This window comes from Microtus oregoni, unplaced genomic scaffold, assembly GCF_018167655.1.
Source record: "Microtus oregoni isolate MIOR12 unplaced genomic scaffold, Mior012 000013F_ref0000133, whole genome shotgun sequence".
In the NCBI taxonomy this organism is placed as follows: domain Eukaryota; kingdom Metazoa; phylum Chordata; class Mammalia; order Rodentia; family Cricetidae; genus Microtus; species Microtus oregoni.
Window position 1 is genome coordinate 945,258 of NW_024543072.1, and position 23,409 is coordinate 968,666.

Genomic DNA, 23,409 nt, shown 5'->3' on the forward strand with positions numbered 1-23,409 from the left:
GATCCAGGGATGTTAATTGCAGCACAGAGGCTTCCATCCAGTAGCTGAAAATCCAGAGCAGTTTCTGTCTTACAGCTTTTACCTGTCAAGTCCTCATAAAGAATAACCAGGCCAGCATTCCTAAGCTTTTATTAATGGTGACTAAGAGACAGTCCCTTGATAGCTCTGTCCTGCCTCTGTCCCTCTTAGAGGATTGCATAGCATTAGCCTAAAGACAGCTCACCACAGTTAATACACCCAGCCCCAAATGTGAGGAATAAGAAGGACTCTATGGCGATCTCTGACATACTCATTTGTCCCACTGTTTTGCTGTGAATCAATAGTGACAGTCACATCAGACCGGTTTCACATAATGCTTGCCTTTTTGAGTGACTAGAGGAGAGACGAAGAAAGATAAGTGATTTGACTAAAAGTAAATAAAGATGTGGTGTACAGCTGCATTTGAAGCTTTTCCGGGGTGTGTATGTGCAAGTGTGTGTGTGTGTGTGTGTGTGTGTGTGTGTGTGTGTGCGTGTGTATGTGTGTACAGGCACATACCTGTGAGCACAGAGAGTTGGGCAGGTTTGGGTACTGAGGCTTGGACCTGACTGTAGCGGAAAGGACTGTGGTGTATGTCTTATTGCTCCCCAGGTCCCTGGCACCTCAGCACCCAGGAACCAATGCTGCAGGCCTCAGAAGTGGAAGTGGGGCCCTAAGTGCAGCATCTTTTCTCTTCCCTCCCCTCCCCCAGAGCAGTTACTAGAAGGTCATTCTCTGAGTGTGCTCTGGAATCTGGGCTGCTCCGGCCGCTGTGGTTAATGCTGCTTTGTTCCATGGTAAATGAAGCGAGAACTGTGGCCCAGGTCACATTGGCAGTCTAGCTCAGCAGGTCACTCAACTGCACACAGAGCAGATCTGAAGGCAGGAAGGGCTTTCCCTTTGGAGCAGAGCCACGGGCCTGCAGGAGTGTGTCCTTGGGCTGAGTGCTTGACTCCAGTGGGCTCCCTTTCTCCTGCACTGGTTCAGTGGAGCATTCCTTATTGTTATTGCATTTTATTTTTATTTATTTATTGACTGTGGGACAGGGGTCAGGGCAAGAGTCTCACTGTAGCTTAGGCTGGCTTAGTTTCACTCTTTACCAAAGTCTGGCCTTGAAGTCACAGTAATACTCCTGTCTCAGTCTCAAGTGTATATGTCACCATGCCCAGCCCAGGGGATAGTTGAGGCTTCCTTTTCTAGACTTTGTTCTAAGAACTGGAGTAGAGAATAAGAGCAAGGTCCTGATAGGGTCTCACACTGTATTGGGGAAGATAGGAACCGTGCGAAGCAGATACAACTCCCCTTGCAGAGCGTGTGGGGAAAGATGCGAACAGGGTAATAAGAAGAGAGGTTTCAGCTGGGGTCACAGTAGTGTGTGTTCCTTCACTCCAGCAGGATGACCCTACTGAGCTAAACTCTTGTGAGTTCTCAACGCTTTTCTTTAAGAACCTTGGTGTGACTCCTACAACTCCCTGTGACTCTGCTCATCTGTAGGATGTCAGAACATGGGATAGATCCCGAAACTCAGAGATGGTCCATTCCAGCTGGTGAGTTCTAGCCACATGCAGGCTGTCACATGACTTTGTATGTGTGGGTTAGAGAGAGGACAGGCTGTGGCTAGGAGACCAGAGGGATGAGAGGAGATAGGCGGTGCACAGCACCGAAAGCAGACCTGGTTTGGAGTTCTCAGAGAAAGGTTCCTGAGGAATACAGTGGGGCGGGTCCTGCACTAGAAGCTGGAGGCCGGGGAGGGATGTGCTACCTTCTGTCTACTGTCACTGGCTGGCTCTGTTAGAGCTGACTCTCTGTAAAGGGAGGAGGCTATTATGGCACCGCGTGGCAGAGACTGGGTTGAGACTCTAGAACATTTCAGAGAGAAGAGAACTGGAAATACAGCAGCACCAGGAACCTTTATGTTTGGCTCATTGGTGGAGCTGTGTCCTGCTGGGGTGGCCCTGCTTCTGCTGAACAACCACTGGATTTAAAAAAAAAAAAAAAAAAAAAAACAGATCATGCTGGAAGATCCTGCTTTCTGGATGTTTTCTTGTTCCTTGAACCAATTCAAGAGTTGAATTGGTTGCTCTTTAACCCTAACTCTGTTTCCAGACAAATCACCATCGTTTTGTGATGGTGATGTCAGGCCAGAACTCATGTGTCCCCAGCACACTTCCTCTCTGGAGTTGGAGACCTGCCAGTCTCGTCTTGGTTTTGGATTTTCCAGAACAATCAAATTATTACTGTTCTAATGAATAGTTAATTTTAAAAGTCCATTTAGGTTCACACACCAGAAAATTCATGGGCTGAAGCAGAGTTCCCATACACCCTCTTCTTAATCACCTCATTAACACACAGTTGACCACTATACAGACCTCCCCTAGACCAGTGTCTATGCGAGGCTTGGTCTGGTACCTGCTGGTTCGATTCTACCAGAAGTAGAATCATGCAGTGTTCATCTTTGTGCTCTGAACTTTCTTCCTCGTCTCTGGAGACATCTGACGTGAGCTCTGTCAACAGAGGGATCCCCCAGGGGAGGGTGATGGCAGACATCACAGGGATCTGTGGGTGGTGAGCGTTCCATGAGTGGGTACGACAAGTAGTTCTGTCTTTTTGCTGTTTGCATTATCACTCACATGCGAGGAGACAAGGCAGTTCAGTTCTTGGCCGTCTACAGGAGTGAATCTCTGGGAAATAAGGTGGATCAGGACTATTGAAGTACTTCACAAGGCAGTCGTGTGGTACCCAGGCTGAAGTTATCCAGAAATTTGCAGAAAAGCATTTGAAGCTCTGTTAATCTTCTATGAAGTTAATTCCTGCTTACCCGAAACCTGAAGCTGCAAATAAAAGACCTGTCTCACCCTCATTATCACGATTACTTATCCAGTTTGCATTGCCCTTAAATTATTCCCTTTTCTTTTTCAATGTCTTTGAGATAAAATCTCATTCAGTAGACCAGGCTGGCCCCACACTCATGGTCATCCTCCTGCCTCAGCTTACTGAGTGCTAAGTTGAAAACTATGAGTTACCACACCTGATATTCTTTTCTTTTGGAGTTCTTGGGCTTTTTATTTCATTTTAGATAATAATGAAAACATTGTAAGCTGCGGTATTTTTAAACTCTTTTACTTGAGTCCTCCCTCTGCTCTGTGGTAGCTGCTCTGAATAGAGTCCCCATGTCATGTTTCGCAGCAGGGATTCCTGGAAGGAGGAGGACACAGGATTCTGTAGATGTATAAAAAGCCAGGTGCTTAGAAACCCACCCGCTTCAGGGTTTAATATACCACTGTCCTTTGGTAAGCTGGGGATCGTGTATGGTACTCAGGAGTACCTGGCTTTGATCCACATCACACATCTAGATGACAGTCAGGTGTATTATGAAGCCACAATAGAATGGAAGGGGGTGGCTGATACTGAGAAGCAGAGCAGTGATGTCAGTGTTGGAATTCCAGGCAGAAGCCAGTGCTTAGGCCTTTCCCTTCATCTCTCCCCCAAGCAGAGAGATTCTCCCGTAAGCATCCGGGACAAGTAGACATCCGTTCTTGTGAGATGACGGTCAAGCAGATGAGTTTTGGACATCTTCTTTGCACCTCGACCAGAGGTACAAGTCATGGGCATGTTCAGCCCATGAATACATGTATGCAGTCCCGTGTGGATGCCTCAAAAGAGAGTTGTAGGGTGTTATGGAGTCTTCAAGGTAAGAGTTCAGCTTCCTTAGAAGTCAGGGATGGAGAGTGGGGATCCGGTTTAATTAGGCAGAGACAGGAGTGTTCCGTGTGCAGGGAAAAGCATGTGAGGAGGAAGTAAGGTATATGTGAGGATGGAGTCATTGGAGTCCCCTGGTGTAACATGAAGCTGGGCCACATGGACCATAAGGCCACATTGAGACCACTATTTGTCATCTTCAGAGCGGGTGCAAGCCATCATGGAAGGTTCTTAAAGATTTTTTTTTAATTAATTTTATGTGTACAAGTATCTTGCCTGTATGCTAATGTCCCACGTGCATGCCTAGTGCCCACAGGAGCCAGAAGGGAGCATCAGATCATCTGGAACTAGAGTTATGGATGGTTACGATCCATCACATGGGTGGTGGAAATCAAGCCTGGGTCCCTTGAAAAAGTGGCCATTGCTCTTAACTGCTGAGCCATCTCTCCATCCCCAAAGGGACAGAGATGAACAAGTCTCAGTAACTCATGAACTGTAACAATCGGGGAGAAGTCCTTCAAGGATGAAGCCTGAGTTCCAGCCTTGTCTGACTGTCCAGAGTGAGGAGGGCGAGGGGGATGATGGGAGGGATGTGATGTGGGGAGCTGAAGGGAAGAAAACAGTTGCCATTTTGGAAAGGATTTTAATTTCTAGGTATTGAACAAGGCTTCTTCATTAAATGCAGGTAAAGGGAAGGAGATTTCAAGTTGGTAACCCCTCCCCCAACCATCAGAGAAAGGTAGCAAGGGAGAGCAGCAGTTTGTTAACTCAGCCTGGGAATCACCTTTCTGGTCTAGAATGGGGTGGTGGGGGTGGGGTGTCCTAGCCTAGTTCAGTTTCTTCTAAAAATGACGTGAACTTGACCACCAAAAATGAGCGATTAGCAGGATGAGCTGACCCTCAGGCAAGTGGGGCAGATGTGGACAGTCTCGTGACCTGCTCAGGATAGAAGTGTTAGCTGTGGGGGTGATGGTGGTTAGGTCAGGTACATTTACTTGGCTGTGGTTGAAAGGAAGGTGGTTGCGGTGCTCACACCCTCTGCTTTGGCCTGAGGCGCTGGCTTTCTGACCTCTCTCCTTCCCTGGCATCATGGCTCTCATTTTGATTGACATTGTTAATGTGGATCTTTAGCTTTCATCTGGGAGAGGTAGACTAGCGTGCCCCTTCGTGTGTATCCTTCTAATCTCTTCAGTGGACCCTCAGGTGCAGCTTGACGGAGCTGCGCTGGCTCCTGCAGGCCCACTTTCGGGAAGGCAGATTTGTGATTTTTCTTTGCAAGGAAGGAGAGAGTGGGCGTGTGGTGTGACTGGGATGAGTTAGTGGGTGTGCAGTATGAGTGGGTGTGTGTTAGAGTTATGTCAGCACACACACACATGCGTATAGCAAGTGCGTGTGTAGGTGTGTGCTGCTTGGGTAGGGGCTGGTGGAGTGAGGCAGGCCCTTGGAGTGTGAAAATGGGTGTGAATAGGGACACTCGCTGGGGAACTACTTCTCTCTACGTTACATCTCCTTGTCCTGTGCTGTGTCCCCCTATGTGCCCCCCTCCATAACTGGAGGCTACGCTTTTGTTTCCTAGTTGTTCAGTCCGGAGTAATCACACAGAAACTTGTATTAATTACAAACCATTTGACCTATTAGCTAAGGCTATTATTAACTAGCTCTTATAAATTAAATTAACCCATTTCTATTCTATATTTTGCCTTGAGGCTCTTGGCTTGTTACCTCACATCTTGCTTCTCATGTCTTCTTGCGAATCCCACTACTCTGCCTTCTTTCTCTCTCATCTCTGCTTGGATTTCCCATCTAGCAATATCCTACTCTGCCATAGGCCAAAGCAGATTCTTTATTAACTAATGGTAATAAAACATAAACACATCATACAGAAGGGTATCCCACATTATCCCCCCCCCCCCCCCCAGTTTCCTCACTGTTCCAGTATTACCAGTCCAGCAGCACCCCTCCCTAGGAAGGACGTGGGCTGGGGTACAGTAGCCAGGCGCTGTGGTTAGCAGCTTCCCTTCTGGGCTGGCAGTGATTCAAGGATATGTACCTCCTCTTCCCCTCAGGCTCCTGTACAATGGATGGCCTTGCTGAGTGCTGAGGCCTTGGCCTTCATATGATTGTGGAGGAACTGAGCCTCAGAAGGTTTATGTTTCTGACTGCTATGGGTTCAGGGCAGAGCAGCATGGAACAGGCAGGAGAGAGATCGTGGACACTTTCCCTGGCCTGGAGGACGTTTGTAATTGGGCAATCATGAATGGTGTCATGCCATCCCTGGCTGCATAGGTCACTGACATATTGCTGCCCTGGCAGCTCCAGCAGAGCTCACTGGGGAGAATTGCTAATCACAGAGAAGCCATGGCTGCACATTCGATCTAGGGGCTTTGTTGCCTCAGCAAGGTGCAAGGTCCTGTGCCAATTAGCCTGTGTACTTTGGTGGGCTCCCCCAGGGGCCAGACTGCAGCCACCTGATCTGCTGCTGGGAACTTCATTCTTCAGTGTGTCAACAGAAGCTGTTGGTCAATACTAGGGGAAATCCGCTTGTTCCCAGTGTCATTTGTGAAACTCTCTTAACTGGAACCAGTCCTTAGCTCCAAGTTTTGGGTAAAACTCTCTTTTCTTGAAACCACGGGAGTTATCTTTTGAACATTTCTATTTTTATCAATGCAATCTTTGCTTAGGTACATAGCAAGCTATCCAAGGCTGACTCCTTAGCTAATTCTCGGATCTGTAGATGAGATGATTCAGGGAAGTGCTGCAATCTCGTGTGGTAGATCCATTGGGAAAAGAGGTGTTATGTTCCTTATGACCCACCTGTACGCATGGGCATAGACAGATACCTAGGCTGTGTTTAAAGTCATGAATAATCTAACCTTTTTTTTCTGTAGAACTAATAGTTTGAGTTTATGCCTATTGGCAAACAGAAAAAGAAGACTGACTGGTACTAACCTGTTGAGAGTGGGGACTTTTTTATTTTCCTTAATTTTGCATTATTTGATTAGTTTTTAGCAAGGAATTTCATGTTAAACATTAACATGAACACAGTCTGGTTTGGTGGGTAATTTTTAAGTATAATCACGGGCAGGTGTGGGGTGTGCGTGTGTAGTTCCAACTCAGGAGGCTGAGACAGGAGAATAGGCAATTTTTAGGTCAGCCTGAGTTAGATGATAAGTCTGTCTCCAAAACCAAAGATAAATACAAAGTACAATTGGCGGGGCATGGTGGCACACGCTTTTAATCCCCAGAATTCAGGGAGGTAGAGACAGGCGAATCTCTGAGGGCTCGAGGTCAGCCTGGTTTATAAAGTGAATTCCAGGACAGCCAGGATTGCCACACAGAGAAATCCTGTTTTGGAAAAAAAAGTTAATAAAAGTACAATTAGATAAAAAAATTTTACATAAAAAATTTAGTAGTCCATTTGTTCTCCATTTAGGAGCTTAACAAAATGTCAGAGGTCTCCAATATGTCTAGGGATAACTCAGTAAAATTCTAATAATTAAAAATAATAGCCAGATATAGGGGCTCAGGCTGCAATCACAGCCCTTGGGAGGCTGAAACAGGAGAAGTGCTGTGAGTTCAGTCTAGCCTGGGCTACATGAGCTCCAGGCCAGCCTGGGCTACATAATAGGCTACAGCTTAGATTTAAGACTGAAGTCCTGTAAAAATACAAACAATAACAAAACAAAGCAAAAAAAATTACCTGTAACAACAACAAACAACTTCAAAAGTATTTATTTTTCTCTAAGTGCATTTATTTTTATTTTTTTGCAAGCACTTTTATGTAAGAGAGGTGTGTGTGTGTGTGTGTGTGTGTGTGTGTTAATTTATTTGATTTTATAGATGAAGAAATTGAAGGGAGATAAAGGAAAAAGCCACCTACTTTGCCATGTAGATGTTGACAAGAATCCCTATAAAGAGCCTTTCCTATTCAGATGCCTTCTTAGCCAACACGGGCCTTTCTACCTTGGGAAGAAGATGGAAATGGAAGCAGTAATTTCTGGTTAACTTGCTTATTTATTAAAAACTAGAAACTATTTCAAAGGAGATGATACCCGTTGGGCTTTTAATTTCCTCTTCTGTAAAATGGGGAGATAAAGCGTGCGGCCTCAGAGTCTTTGAACTCCTGACGTTCTGTGGTTGGGGACAATGTCCTTCCCCTTCTCATTCTCTCTTTGCTTCTTCTCCACAGTACGTGGGAAGCTTGGATGTGCCGAGACCCAACAGCAGGGTGGAGATCGTGGCTGCCATGCGCAGAATCCGGGTGAGTGGCCCCTGCGTATGACCCTGGAGTCAAGCTTCCTTGCCGCTTGCCTTTTCAGCCAGAGCTGAGAGGCAGAATGGATGGCTGCACCCTTCCAGGCCCCAGAGTCCATATTCCGACACCACTGGGAGACTATTGTGACTTGTGCAATAGGGGCCAAAGGTTGGAATAGGTGTGATGTCTGAGCAGTACCATCCTCCCTGTCTCTTGTCTGGAAGCTCTTCCATCCGCCATGTGTGTGTGATGGTTGGCTAGGCAGTGAAGGAGAATGGTAAAAGGTTGAACAAACTTTAGCGAGTTTCTAGTAGTTGATCAGAACATTTTTAAAAGTAATTGATTGTGGCACAGAATAGAAGGTTTGCTTGGAATTTTAAGTGGATATGAAATTTCAACAAACCTTATTTGGTCAGCTGCTTGAGGCTTCAGAATGTGTCAACCTTTTTGGATGCTGTGCTCGCCCAACCCCCTGCCACTCTTTCCTGTATCTCCTGGGAGAGTTTGCTACACATGGCAACCCACTGCTTTCTGACTCTGCTCCCTGAATCAAGGGACACCAGAATGAGAGAACTGTGCAGTTTGGAGGTGGGCTTGGGATAGCTGAGGTGTATTGTGAGTGTGTTCTGACAGGAGCTGGTGTTAGCATGGCTGGGTTGACCATCTCCGGGTGCAGCCTGGTTTGGGTCATTGTTCTTTGGAATGATCTGTTCACCTACGAGGAAAAACACAATAGGTTAGTTTTCCTTTGAGCTGGTTCTTTACCCTGTCAACAGAAGCCTCAATGCAATGACATCAGTGCTGGGGGAGTGTAAACATGCTTGCCCTTGGCTTTCTGTGTGGCTCAATGATGCTCCCAGTCATTCGGCCTTTTCTTCTTTACCAAGGTGAATTTATTGATACTATTATTATATTGAAGACAACAGTGCTGTCTTCATGGATTTGGTAATTAGGAAACCTAAAGTACTTTGATGAGAGTAATCTGATGTTACTGAATGGTCACAGCATCAGAGGATGGTGTCATGAGAAGTCATGGGGGCCCAGAAATGGGCAAGTGGCCATTCTGTCACTTACCACTTGGTCTCATGGAAAAGTTGTAAGTTTTACTCCCTCTTTGACTGCAGATCTGCGGCACAGAGCCTCAGTCCTCCTTTGTCCCCCTATTGGATAGAAGCTGAAGCCCTGAGTTGTGTTCACTGCTGCTATGATCAAAAGATTGGGCCTGGAGCGGCCCGCACTCTGGGTGTTCACCAAAGTCCTCTTTTATTTATGTTTGACTGATAAGGGAGGGAATGGCTGTTGCTGATATTACCATCAGTGTGAAAGCAGTAGCTCCCCCAATAGTAACGGTTACTTCTGTGTGGGGTGAATTTTTAGATATTTTGATATTGAATATATTATTTATAGCTACTTTAGATGAGGTGAGAATGTTCTTAGTACATTTCGTGTATGAGGACAAGAGCTTGGGTGTAAGTGGACTTCCTTTCCTGGCTGCCAGTTCCAAATAACCTACACAGAGACTTAATACTAATTATAAATGCCCAGCCAATAGCTCAGGCTTGTTACTAGCCAACTCTTACAACTTAACCCATTTATATTAATCTACATTTTACCACTTGGCATTACCTTTCTTTCATCTTGTACATCCTTTTCCTCTTTGTGTTTTTCTAGTGACTCCTCTTTCTACACTCTTCTTCCCAGTGTCCTTAGTTTGGTTCTCCTGCCTCACCTTATCCTGTCCAGCTGTTGTCCAGTCAGCTTATTATTAAACCAATCACAGCGACATATATTCACACAGTATAAGGGAGTATTCCACACTTAAGGGTTCGTACTCAAGACTGTGCCGTGGCCCCTAGCTCCCCGCTGAGGGCTCTTTGGAATTCTGATTATGAGTCTTGACCCTAGTTGGGTGGAACCAAATAACTGCAACAGAAAGGGAGCCCATGGCAGAAGCACAACTTAGGATGGGCAGAGGCATAGGAAAACATTACCTGGAAGCAGGGGCAAGCCAGACATGGCGAGGCGCTAGCTGTTCATGGGATCTGCAGGCATCTGGGACTGGAATGTGGCAGTTTCCTTTTCTCCCATTACCTGCCAGCTCTGGCAGCCGCACGCCTCTTCCTCCAGCCCCCCCATGTGGGAGCTGTTTCCAGAGCTTAATGACAAGCTCATTTTATTAGGAGGAGAAATTAATTGGTTAGAAAGTTGTTTGGGCTGGCTGTCCAGTTGCTTGTGTGGACTGGCTGCCATTAGAAGTAAGAGCTGTGATTGTGTGTCTTCCACCCTAAGCCCCACAATTCACTGCTGGGTCCAGGCTGCTATTTTCTTCTTTCTCATTGCCTTTCAAAAGCTGTTTGGGCTGTAATTACAGCTGTCAAGAACTAGGGCATGGGATTTCTGTGTAAAGGACTACAGCTGACACTGTCCTTTTATGTTGAGTGGTGCCTGGCTGATGCTGGGTCGGACACGGCAGGCTTTGGTTGCTGGTACTCTGCTGGTCTTAGAAGTCCCAGGCCTCAGGGCTTGGCCAAAGAGCAGTAGGTAGTCCTGAGATGAGAGCAGCTATTGATAAGAATCAGAGCCTCACTGGTGAGATGCCTTGCCAAGGCCTTCATTTTATTTTATTTCATCTCATATTTTTGAGATAGGATCTCACTGTGTAGCTCAGTCTGACCTTGAATTTAAGATCTCCTTGCCTGTCTCTCGAGTGCTCAGGTACAGGTGTGGGCACCATGCCTATCATTGCTAAACTCTGTAGATCTCATCACCTGGTCTTCTCTGGAGAGCTGTGTTGTGAAGTGGCTGTGAGTCTGTTATGTTTCCCAGAGGATCCATTCAGGGAGTGAATGGGTCTGTCTGATGGTGTCCCTGGTCCTCTTAGGAGCTGAGGTCTTGTAGGTAGATGCATTCTTGCTTAGCTCCAACCTCATGCCCCAGTGTGGATGCAGTCAAATACATGCAGACTTCATCATTGACTGCCATGCTTCCTCTGCCCTCTGTTCATTTCTCATTTGGTTTTTCACCTTCTTCACATTATTTTACAATTTATGGTTTCGGTCATAGACATCCCCCCCCCTTTTTAATATGCTTCTAAGAAATGGATGGTAAAAGTGCATAGCACTAAATTCTGCTCTTCAAAGGGTTTTCAAAGGCTCAGCAGTTAAGGTGGACAGTTTAGTAGTTAAATGTATTCTCACTGTTGCATCTAGGATCTCCAGTCTTTTTTTCCTTCTTGTGAAGCTGAGATGCTATAACCATTAAATACAATCCTTTCTCTCCCCAGCCCTAGGTGGCCATCTTTCTACCTTGTATTTCTGCAGTTTTGACTACTTTGAAGGTATCATGAGAAAGGAACCATGCAGTATTTGGCCCTTATGTTGGCATGATGTCTTTCTTCATGGTCCATCCATATGGTATAGGGTCAGGATTTCCTTCCGTCCCAAGGCCTCCTTGTATTTGTGTGGTTAGGCCACGTTTTTCTTAGGTATTCATCTACTAATGGGAATTTGCTTCTCTCTCGTCTATTGTGAAGAGTACCGAGTGTGCATGGGTGTGCAAATGCCTCTTTGAGAACCTACTTTGATTTTTTAGTCTATATACTCAGAAAAGGAATTTCTGAATATGACAAATTGAATATTTGACCTGGCATCTCATTATGGTATCTAGGCTGGTCTTGAACTTGTGGGTGTAAGTGATCCTCTTGCCTTAGCCTCCTGAGTAGCTGGGCCCATAGGCTTGCCACTGTGCCTGGCAGTAGCTCTGTTCTTGGAGGAACTTCCGCCATGCTTTCAATAATGGTTTCATTTGGCCTTCCCTCCTATGATGCACAGCAATATGTGTTCTGGACATTATTAGTAAATGGAAAAGAGGCTCAGAAGGTGTGTGTCCAGCAGGAAGATTACACCCAATTTGGGGGAGACAGGAAAGCCTTTGTGGGAGCGCACAGAGATGAGCCAGTAGTGATAAGTGCTGCTGACAGATGGCCCCTGAGACGAGGCTGTCACAGCTCCGAGAGGTCTGGTCCTGCAGGACGGGACCACATCCTGTCACAACTATCCTTTGAACTTCCAGTGTCTAACATGATGCCCAACTCTCCTGTGTCCTTTGTTCTCAAATGTCAACACCAGTCTCGACCACTTCACTGTAGTCTCCTTGGGAAGGGTACTCAGTATAGTCGAGAGGGCTCTCAACAAAGAGTAATGAGAGTTGGGCTGGAGTTTTCCCCTTGAGTTAATGTGTGACCTTGGCAAGGCCGCTGTCTGCTGTTAATCTCCGTTTTCTCGTTCATAAAAGACAGCAAGCTACTTCTCATCCTGTCTCTCTGGTGCTATTGTTGGATCTGGGATAGTGCGTGAAAAAAATGCTTTCTAAACCATAAAGGGCTATTTATATTCATGGCTATCATTTTGTAGACCTTTCCTCTGGGTTTCAAAGCATTTCATACATGCAGATAAATACCCTGAGGTTTTGAGCTCCTCATCCTGCTGCTTTTAACAGCCAGCCTTGTCGGCGCTAGCGTTCCTTCCTCAGGGAAGCCATCTTGAGTGGCTCATTTTGTTCTCTCAGGCTCCTGCCACATACCCGGTCACTGGTAGCGTAGGAATGACTGCACTCCTAGTGTCCAGCACATGATCCTGGCTCCCATTGGCCACTTTGACCACAGGTTAGGTGCATTCTGGTCCACACTGCAAATGGCTTCCAAAATGGTGCAACATGGAATTGATGTTTCCTACCTAATGTGCCTTGATTTCCTCTAGTGTGGTTGCATAGGTGGGATATGTTGTCAGTGGCTTAATAACCAGGAACTGGCCCTGTCCTCCACCTCTCCCTGCAGCGGCCACTTTTGTTAGCTTTCCCAGAACTTTTCTCAAGGAAAACCAAAGGATGGAAAACCATAAAAGACCATGGGTGCTTTCTTTGAAAGGCTTGAGTTAGATGTATTCTTGGTGCTCATGGGGGACTGGTAGCTTTGAGGACTGTGACTGGATCTATGGGTCCTGTCTACATGTCCCTTTCCCCATGACAGTGGATCTAGTGTGGCCTCTTTATCATCTTTCTCCCTGGTAGCTTGCCTCGGTCAGCACTGGTATGGGTCCTGTCTACATGTCCCTTTCCCCATGACAGTGGATCTAATGTGGCCTCTTTATCATCTTTCTCCCTGGTAGCTTGCCTTGGTCAGCACTGGGCTCCTTTGTCACTAAGTGCTCTCATTTTTGTTGCAAGTTCAGAGTCTAAGTACCACACTGTTGTGTTAGCTTGGCCCTTTCACTTCATAGGAGGACACAGTAACCAGTCATTCTATATACAACGGCTTAAAATAGCTCCAACTTCTCATCTTGTCATTTTGGGGGCTCGGAAGCCTGAAATGGGGAACTGCTAAGGCATTGATGGAGCCACTTTCCTACTGGAGGACCTGGAGAACAGCCTGCTTCATATTGTTCCAGCATCCTGGAAAGTGGATCCAACCTGTGGTCCCTTGAGCACATTCAGCTGAAGATATCTATGAAAGGGACCTAACATGCAGTTATAAACTTACAACACAGCGAGAGTTTTATTGTTGTTGTTCTAATTGCGTGGTTTTCAAATGTGACCTTTTCAGATGACAGCATGGTGTCACATGTCAAAAGGTTGGGTATGCCCAAAGGTTGCCCATGTCTTTAGCACGTACCTCCATTCTATCTTCACAGCCTGCAGTCCTGCCCCTGTGACCTCTTCTTCCCATCAGTACATCACCTCACATTCTGTAGTCTCACTTCTGTTTTTCCCCAAGAATCCCAGCTTATTCCTCTGCCAGGTTCATCTTCTCATCACACCCGCAAAGTCATTCTGTCTAGACTGTAGCACCTTTGTAGGCCTGGGGGTGTTAGTCTGTCTATCATCACAGTGAATTAGAGCATTGGGCTCTAGCCATTGGGAAGGTCCCACCCTCTTGTGAAAGTTTTCTAGTATGAAATGAGGCAGAATGAAATTCATATCCCATTTCTTCTGCTTGTGATCATAGGACTTTGGACAGACTCAACCCCTCATTCTTTGTTTAATTATCAATAAAATTTATATGATGTCTTTTCAGTAGATAGATTTAACCAGATATATGTGAATGCATACACAGTACAAAGAGACGTGCCTGACCCATGAACTTGTGTGCCCTAAATGACAGTACTAGGCAGAAGCTACACCTTAATAGTAGAAGGCTTGCCTGGTATGCACAAAGACGGTAGCCCTGCTCTGCAAAAACAAACCACCAGCAGCAGAATGCCTTGCCCTTTGCATACCTGCAATTTCAGTGCTTAAAAGGCACAGGCAGGGGAATCGCTAAGTATGAGGCTGGCCTGGTGGAGAGATGGCTCAGAGGTTAGGAGCATTGACTACTCTTCCAAAGGTTCTGAAGTTTTTGTTTGTTTGTTTGGTTTGTTTTTTTTTTAAATTTATTTATTTATTAAGGATTTCTGCCTCCTCCCCGCAACCGCTTCCCATTTCCCTCCCCCTCCCCCGATCAAGTCCCCCTCCCTCATCTGCTCGAAGAGCAATCAGGGTTCCCTGACCTGTGGGAAGCCCAAGGACCGCCCACCTCTATCCAGGTCTAGTAAATTGAGCATCCAAACTGCCTAGGCTCCCCCAAAGCCAGTACGTGCAGTAGGATCAAAAACCCACTGCGATTGTTCTTGAGTTCTCAGTATTCCTCATTGTCCGAGACAGAGACCCACATTGGAGCACCGGACAGAAATCTCAAGGTCCAAATCAGGAGCAGAAGGAGACGGAGCACGAGCAAGGAACTCAGGACCACGAGGGGTGCACCCACACACTGAGACAATGGGGATGTTCTATCGGGAACTCACCAAGGCCAGCTGGCCTAGGTCTGGTTTGGTTTTTTGAGATAGGGTTTCCCTGTAGCTTTGGAGTCTGTCCTGGAACTAGCGCTTGTAGACCAGTTTGGCCTCAAACTCATAGAGATTCTCCTGCCTCTGCCAACTAGTGCTGGGATTAAAGGCGTGCCTGTGCCACCACAGCCTGGCTTCTTCCAATGGTTCTGAGTAAAGTCCCCAGCAATCACATGGTGGCTCACAACCATCTGTAATGAGATCTGGTGCCTTCTTCTGGCCTGCAGGCATACTTGCAGGCAGAACACTGTATATACAATAATAAATAATAAATCTTTTTTCAAAAAAGAGCTCTTCATCTGTATGTAATGAATTTTCATAAGGTAAACAGATCTGTGGGCTCTTGGCACAGTAGGCAGTATATAGGACTGGCAGCAGCCCACGCCTGGCCATGGCCATTTGGGTTGCTTGCTAAGTGTTTGTTTTTGTTGCTTTTGCTATGCTTTTTGACTTGTTAGTGCCTGTGGGGTCCTGGTGGTGGACATTCTGAGTAACACTGCTGAGTCTGGAGTCTGCTTATTCTGGACTCCAGAGATCTCGGGTAAGGTATCCGCTGTGGATCCCTGCTGAGAGCAGTGATGCGATCTCAGTGCAAAGTTTTCTCTGACTTATTTGAATTTATTGGTTACATAATATAACTTGGGTTTAAATTATGAATCTATTAAGGCCTGTATGCATAAGTAGTTTATATCTAGACTATGTTTTACATATTTAAATGATATTATAATTTGTCAATACTTTTTTAGGTGATGACTTTACTGAGATATATTTCATATGCTATTATAATTTGTACATCACATACTAAACAATTTTAGCAGTGGGATCCACTATATATTCATATGCAGCGTTGTACAACTGTTATTATAGAACTTATTTTCCCCCCAAAGGAAACTCTGAACCGCTATTGAATTTTTGAAACTTTTGTAGCACCGGGGATCAAATTCAGGGCCTCCCTCATTCTGGACAAGTGCTCTACCAGAGAACCGTTGCTTCTAGCAACTCTGCACCTCTGATATCTCATCTCCCAATCTCCCCAAACTCCCAGCCCCACGGATCTACCAATTTACTTCCTACCTGAATGGATTTGCCTAGTTTGAACAGTTCCTACTGATGGTCTCAGAGACTATGTGGGCTTTTGTGTCTGGCCCCTTTCAGTGTTTGCAAAGTACCCCTGTGGGTTTTCATGCTTCGCCGTTTTATTTCTCTTTGTTACTGGCTAGCATTCCACACTATACTTTTGAAGTACTAGACACAAGTCTATCAAATACTGGGTGTTTGTCTTTCTGGGTCTCTTTGAAAGGGGCTTAGCTTTGTTTAAACTTAAGAAAACACTTCAGCAGCATGTTACAGCTGTCTTCCTTTCTACCAAAGGACACAAGTTGGCATCCCTAGGGATGCTGAGGCAGGCATTTTCATCAACAGAAGCACTGATGCACAGACAGCCAACCTTGATTTTTTTTTTTCCCTTACTCGTTGGGAGGGAGATATTGACTTCCACTTCTGAGCCAACATTATTTTAGGCTTTGGAGTCTTAAGAAAGGAAGTTCCTACCTGGATGAAGCTTACATTCTGATGGCTGAGAAAGAACAGAAGGAGAGACTAGACATACAGAATCACATGGAAATTCTCTGCAGAATGAGATTAGGTAGTACCAGGAGGGAGACTGTGTGCCATTTCTGTATAGCTAGCTGGGGAAGACCTCTTGGTTATGTGAGTAGGTAGAGAGGGAATGAGCCATCTGGTTCTCTGCAGGAAGAACATTTCCCACAGAGGGAACAGTAAGTACTAAACGCTGGAGCAGAGGATAGGTTTCTAGGTTCAAGGAGCAGCCTGGGGGGAAGTATGAATGGCGGCGTAGAAACCTGAGCTGGAATGGGCGGTTATTTGTAGGAATTTTCCCTGCGAGTCACATCTCAAGAGAAGCTAATTCCCTAAGAGCCTACTGAGTACCTGGATTGCACATGAATAACACTTATCTTTCCTTAAATTTGAACCAGAATGAAAAAGTCACTTAATTCAGGTATGTTTCTAACATGAGGAATTCAGTAATTTATTTTCCATTTTTTGTTTGTTTTGTTTTGTGTTTTTAAGACAGGGTCTTACTGTGTAGCTCTGGCCATCCTAGAACTCACTCTGTAGATCTGGTTGACCTTGAACTCCCAGGGATTTGCCTGCCTCTGCCTCCTGAGTGCTGGGATTAAATGTGAGTCACTATACCAACACAGGAATGGTTTTTTAAAATAACTAGAGCAGAGATGATTTATTAGAGCCCAGAGTCGTCAAGACAAAACATACAGTTGCTTTTAAATAAGGCACTGGCTCTATTAAAGCCTTACATATTTAGCAAGCGGGGCTATCTCTGAGTTTCCGCAGGAATGCCTGAATGCATCCAGCTCAGTCTGCTTTCTTAGATAAGCCGCTTCATTTGGAACGGGAGGTTTTTCTTGACACAAGGTCTCACTTTGGTTCTGAACTTATAAGCTCACATGATCCTCCTGCTTCAGCCTGCTGAGTAGTTGATACTATTGGTGAACAACACCAAACCTGGCATTTGGGTATCCTTTTGGCAAAGTCTGTCTGCTGTAGAAAGAGTAAGTACCGAATGCCAGTTAGTGGCTGCTACACTAAGCAGCCTTTTGAGGGGTCCTTCGCTCAACTTTCTGGCTTTGGCAGCAGGTGACATGGTACATGCTTACTTTGGTGACCTCTTTGGCCTTAAATACACATTCATGTATAAAGGTATTTTTGTTTTAAATATATGTAAGTATACATATCAGTGGGTTTAAATACACCACAATACTCTGTGTCCTTTACCACTGTCAATATCCCGAGCCTTTCATTATCCTTGTTATAAACCCTGCTCATTAATCAGTAACCCCATCCCAGCCTGGAACTCTGGCCTGGGTCTCGTCTCTTCATTTATCTCTTCCAGGGACCTCCCACAAGTGAACTCTTATGCCAGAGTTGTCACCTGTTTCTGCTTAGTTCACTGGATGAGATGTTTCCAGGGCCCATCTACGTCATAACATGCATTAGCAATTCACTCCTGTGTTTAGCCAGAAAGTGTTTTCTCTTGTGACTTCTCTGAGCCAGACTCTGAGAGCCCGGGCTGGTCTCTGGTGATCCTTTGTACCTAGCATAGGACAGTGGTTTTGATATATGGCCAGAGTGTTCCTGGGATCATACACACCATAGGATAAAGATGCTGTGCTACCTGATGAGATAGCGTTGGTACCACAGTGAAGACTCAGCTTCTGAGAAGCACATTCTTTTGACCTGTGTGGAGAGGTCTCCATTTGTGGTTTCCTTCTTCTCCACAGTGGCTTAGGTGGTTTTTTTTTTTTTCCTACTGTGATTTTATCTTAGCTTCCAATAACCCTGCCAGGAGTGGGTATTGCTGCTTTGTTTTTTTGTTTGTTTTTAGAAAAGGGTCATAGGAGTGGAGTCACTGCTCCGTGTTCTTGTTCTTGTGGAGTCTAAGCAGACATGGGTCTAGATTTCACTGTGCCATGTTGCTCTATCTGACCCATAGGCAGAGAGCACTGCAGAAGTGTCAATCACCACCCCTCTGTGTGGGTGTGAGTGTAACCATCACCCACTTTATAGATGAGTAAACTGAGGCAGAGAATGGTTAAATAGCTTGCTCTAGCTCAGAGCTGGTAAGTTCATGGCAGAGGTTGAGCGTGGTGTTGCCGTGACTGGGAACCAAGACTGGCATCTGGCTCAGGGATCCTACAAGAGCAGGCTGACTCTCCTCATTCCCCAGTGTCTGGGCAGACAGTGTCATCTGTGTCCCTCATTGTGTCTGCCTTCCATCTGGGAACACTGCCAGGCAGTGCATAGCACTAGATGGAAATAAGGCCATTTTATTTGATTTTTATAAACTTCTTTTCAGAGCTTGAAATCCATATATTGTGTGGCACCACCTCCCCGCTTTGTGTTCCAAAGCCACCTTGAATTTAGTGTGTCACAACCCAGATTTATTATTTCTGCAGCAGTTTCTCCTCTTTGAACTTTCTCCCTTGAATTTGTACATATTCCAGCTTATGCCAGTGAAAGTCATCTTGCCCACCCAGAATGTAAGCTTCCAAGCTCAGGGTCGTCTTCACCTTCTTTCTCTATCTCTAGTCTTCCCACGAGCCAACTATGCCAAACTGCCTGCTAAACAAATACGTCTCAAATATGTAGATCTCTCTCCCCCTCTACAAGTAAAGGGGAGGCCTGTCCTTTTATTTATTTATTTATTTATTTATTTATTTATTTATTTTTGCACATATGTCTGCAGTGGTTGGGGTGTAGGAAGTGGTCAAGTGTGTGCCTTGCAGAGGTCCTCTGTATCAGTGTGCCTTACCATCGCTTCTCTGGCCCATCCTTTCCCTGCTGCCCAGCCTATCCTCTGAGGGTAGTCCTATTGGCGTTGTTCCATTAACAGCTACTTGTGATGCTTTGCCATCTCCTGATTGGACTCCGAGTTCTGAGCAAGGAGCATCAGCTTCTTCTGGTAGCTCAGGCCCTAGGAAAGGTGCGGAGCATCTTTATATTCCTGCTCCCTCCTCCTTCTCCTCCTTTCTGCCTGGGAAGCTTTTCCTGGGTAGCTGAAGCCTGTCTCCTCAGGACCCAGTTCAACTTCTGCCTTTCTCCATGAGCCCAGTTCTGGTATCCTTTTTTTTTTTTTTTTTTTTTTTAAATCTACAAGTTTCTCTTGACCCCTCAAAGTAGCTTTCTTGTCTTTTATGTCGACACCACACTCTGTAAAGACTTGTGACCTTGCCCAGCTGTCTCCGATATTGAAATAGTTTCTGAGAATGGTTGGTAGGAGTTCGGTGAGAGACCTCACAGAGGGGTTTGTGAATCATCGGGGTGTGTACCGCTAGGTGACGGCTGGGCACAGAGGGCCATAGGAGTTGGCAGCACAAGCCATTTGTTCAGGGCCCTGGCTAGGAGGACGCCCCCGTCTGGTAGTGTTTCCCTGGCTCGTCTCTGTTGCCCCATCGAGTCTAGACTGACAGCCTGCCGAGCAGAGACTGCTGACCCACCCGGTGTACCTTGTGCATACCCAGCCCCTTGGTATTGAATCGGTGTCAACAATACTGAGTAGCTGCTGTTCCCGCAAGCTCTCTGGGCTCCATGAGAGCTACAGCCCTGGAGAGGCCTTTTAACCACTCGGTGGTTGGCGGTGGAATGACAAATGGCTTCTCCACATCCCTCTCAACCCCGTTGTCTACAGTGGTAGTTACCTTGCTAATGTGATGTTGGTGCCCTTAGCAGTGTGCCCTGCCCCTCCTCACCTGCTCACTCTCCTGATGAGACCTGGCACCTTCTTTGTTCTCCTTCATCTCATGCCCGCTGGCTAATTAAATAGGTGAGCTCTCACCTGCCTTTGGCCTCCCGAAAACAGCCATTGAGGGAGCTTGACCTTAGCTTCCCCCTGAGCTTCCTTGCTGAGCGCCAGGCCTGGATCACAGGGAGAGCTGGCAGGGGGCCAGGGAATTAGTGGTTTGGGTCTTGGCTTACCAAAGACGCTTGTCCTGATAGGTTACTGCGGGGTGACTGTGGGCTGAGGAAGAGCTAGTGTGTTGTACTTTTGTTTTGTTTACAAAGGCAAGCTGGACCCCCCAAGACCCCCACCAGGCCACTGTCCCTCCCCACCTGCCTTCCATTTCACATATTCCCCCACTGCCTCAGCCTCTCCCAGCAAGGGGGATTAGATCAGACACAGTCTGCTGGCATATATCTTTGTCAGTTGTCACCTTGTCTTCTTTTGCCTTGTTCTATCACTTGTGGAGCCAAGTGGGTCTTTGTTTATTCTGGCCCAAGAGGAACTGGGAGGGGAGGAAGTTGACTAGCGTGGGCATATATATGAGTTGAATTTTAGAAATATGAGCCTGAAAGTCACTTCACAGAAAAATCAGGAAACAGCAAGACTAGGGGGTGGATTTCTTTTGAACAAGTATGTATGTATGTGTGTGTATGTATGTGTGTATGTATGTATGTATCTATCTGTCTATCATCTATGCTTTTATGTCTGTCTGTCTGCCTCTTATCTGTTTCCATCTATCATCCTATGTATCTATGTATGTATATATGCACATGTGCATCTTTGTCTTCTGTATGTATGAATATCTCTCCATCTAACATTCTATGTATTTATGTATGTATGTAAATATGTGTTATGCATCTATCATCTCTGTCTGTCTGTATATGTGTATCTATTGATATCTGAATCAGAATCTCACTTTGTAGAGTAGGCTGGCCTAGCACTCTTAGCAACCTTCTTGCCTCATCCTCTTGTGTAGTAGAATTATAGGCCTGAACCCTGCATGATTCCTGGCATGGCTTTCTTTCTTCCAGGTGACCTGCTGAGCCATATCAGCATCCAAGTATCTAGTTAAAAAGCATCGGTACCACACACATCCCTGACAGCAGGTGTTACAGGAGAGGCGCTGCTCTGTGTGTTTTCCCACAGGAAATTCACCATACTTACAGAGTTGCTTTGGAAGAGAAGCAACCTGCCCAGCATTGCTCTATTGGTCACTGCCCAGATCTGGGACCTAGAACTTGGCTTCCTGACCGCTGTGCTGCCCCTCTAAGGCAGATAGAAGTAGCTGCTGGGTTGCCCCATGGGGAGCCTCTGCTACTTAGTCAGTGCGTGTTTCTTGCCAAGTGTGGGTGTGACCTCTCCCTAGGCTTGGTCCTGCATAGAATCAGAACTGGTCCACATTAGGCCTATCCTGCTGAAACGAGTCTCAGCCCTCCACACTTCTCGGGGCTGCTTGTTGAGCTGGCCTGCTTAGGTATGAACTTCCACAACAACCTGTTCCTCTTGGGTCACAGCCAAGCTTTGTGACATCAGCTGGTACAGCTGTGGAGACAGAGTCAGGCTAGAAATCCATGGGCCGGACCTTTTGCTGGGGCTCAGAAACTGGTGGGGGCCTGGATACACACCTTTTCTACCCTCTCCCTTCTCTTTCCTTCCTCCATTGAAAAACCGAAAGGAGGGGCTGGGGATATGACTTTGTGGGTAAAGACATTGCTGTGCAAGCTTGAGGGCCTGAGCTTGGATTTCTGGCTTCTGTGTGGTTGACATCTGTCACCCCCGTGCTGGGGAGGGGGCAGGGCAATGACAGGCAGATCTCTTGAGCTTTCTGGTCAGCCAGTCTATGAACAAGATTCCGATTTAGTGAAGAAACTCTGTCCCACAAATAGGGTGGGGAGCTGGGGGTATAGTTCACTTCGTAGAGTTCTTACATCTCAGGCATGAGGCTCCAGGTTTGATTCCCAATACTGGATAAACTAGGCATTGTGTCATATAGCTATAATCCTAGCACTTGGGAACTCAAAACTGGGAGGGTCAGCTGCGGAAAGATACCCTTGGCTACATAGTGAGTTCAAGGCCTGCTTGGGTTACAGGAGACCCTCTCTGAAACAAAACATAGCAAATAAAAAAACAACCCACTAAACCAACACTAAACAGATAAGGTGGAGGATGACAGAAGACAACGACCACTTTTGGCCTGTATGTATGTATACTGTGAGCATGGTCCCTCAAATGCACACACACAGACACATGCTCATGAGTATTCCTTCCTCAAAACAAAACGAGCTAGGCATGGTGGTTCATGCCTGCTATTCCACCACTGAGGAGGTGGAGGCAGAATGGTCAGGAGTTTAAGACAAGCCTGTGCTACACTGTAAAAGCCTGTCCCAACAAGAAAGACAAAAACGAAGACGAGGTCCCGGTGAAGACCTCGGTCCAGGAGGAGCCGAGGAGTCTTCAAAACTCCACTTCTTCTCTGTGGTGGACTAAGTTGTTATTCGCTGCCAAGCGGGAGGTTTTAGGGGCTGAGGCAGCAAAAGGCTGAAGATACATCAGGCTTGGTTCAGGCCTTCTCTGGAATAGGTTAGCCCGGGTTAGTGTGACGATTATAGCAAAGATTTCTCACCTGATTTGGGAACTCGGCTGGGGCAGTGTTCTCAGTGGACTTGGAGGTGAAAGTAAAAGATGGACCCTCCTGGCTGGGGTTTATAAGAGTGCTGGAATTCTCGCTGCCTAGAGGAAAACCAGAGGTGGCTTTCCCACTTAGGCCCTCTTGTCTGGGCTTTAGGACAGCATCACCCTTCCCTTGCCAAGTGACCTTCCCTGGTCCAACTGCCCCCTTAGCACCTGCCCTGCTCAGTTGGATCCCAGCCTCCCTCGGTTTTCTCATTTACAGCAATCCTTTCTTCAAACTTGATTAGATGTCTCTGTTGGCTCACACATCTGGTCTTCATTTAGGAGGATGACACTTAATTTAAGTAAGAGTTTGGCTGCTTCTAAACGAAACAACCGAATCCCGCTGAGAGGCTGATGGGGATTCAGTAGCTAGATTGTTTATTGAAAGAGATCGTATTGATTTATGATTTTCACTTAAGAAATCTGTCCCAGATTCTCTGCATTTAATTGAATGGCTGGGCACCCTGAGAGCTCCATAGAGGGTCTACCTCCCAATTGCAGTGAGAAAACCCCTTCACATTGTATAAGACGGACCTCTGTGCCTGGCGCATGCACATCTACCTGTC

The 23,409-nt window shown here is 46.2% G+C and overlaps 1 protein-coding gene across 4 annotated transcripts in view; it reads left to right on the forward strand.

Moving 5' to 3' along the window:
* LOC121454874 (carboxyl-terminal PDZ ligand of neuronal nitric oxide synthase protein-like) overlaps positions 1–23,409 on the forward strand; it is a 286,814-nt gene that overhangs the window by 63,586 nt on the left and 199,819 nt on the right. For all 4 annotated transcript variants that reach the window (XM_041662247.1, XM_041662248.1, XM_041662250.1 and 1 more), the window contains exon 2: positions 7,907–7,978. In XM_041662247.1, coding sequence (XP_041518181.1) covers positions 7,907–7,978 — 72 coding nt within the window. The remainder of the gene's footprint in view (positions 1–7,906; positions 7,979–23,409) is intronic.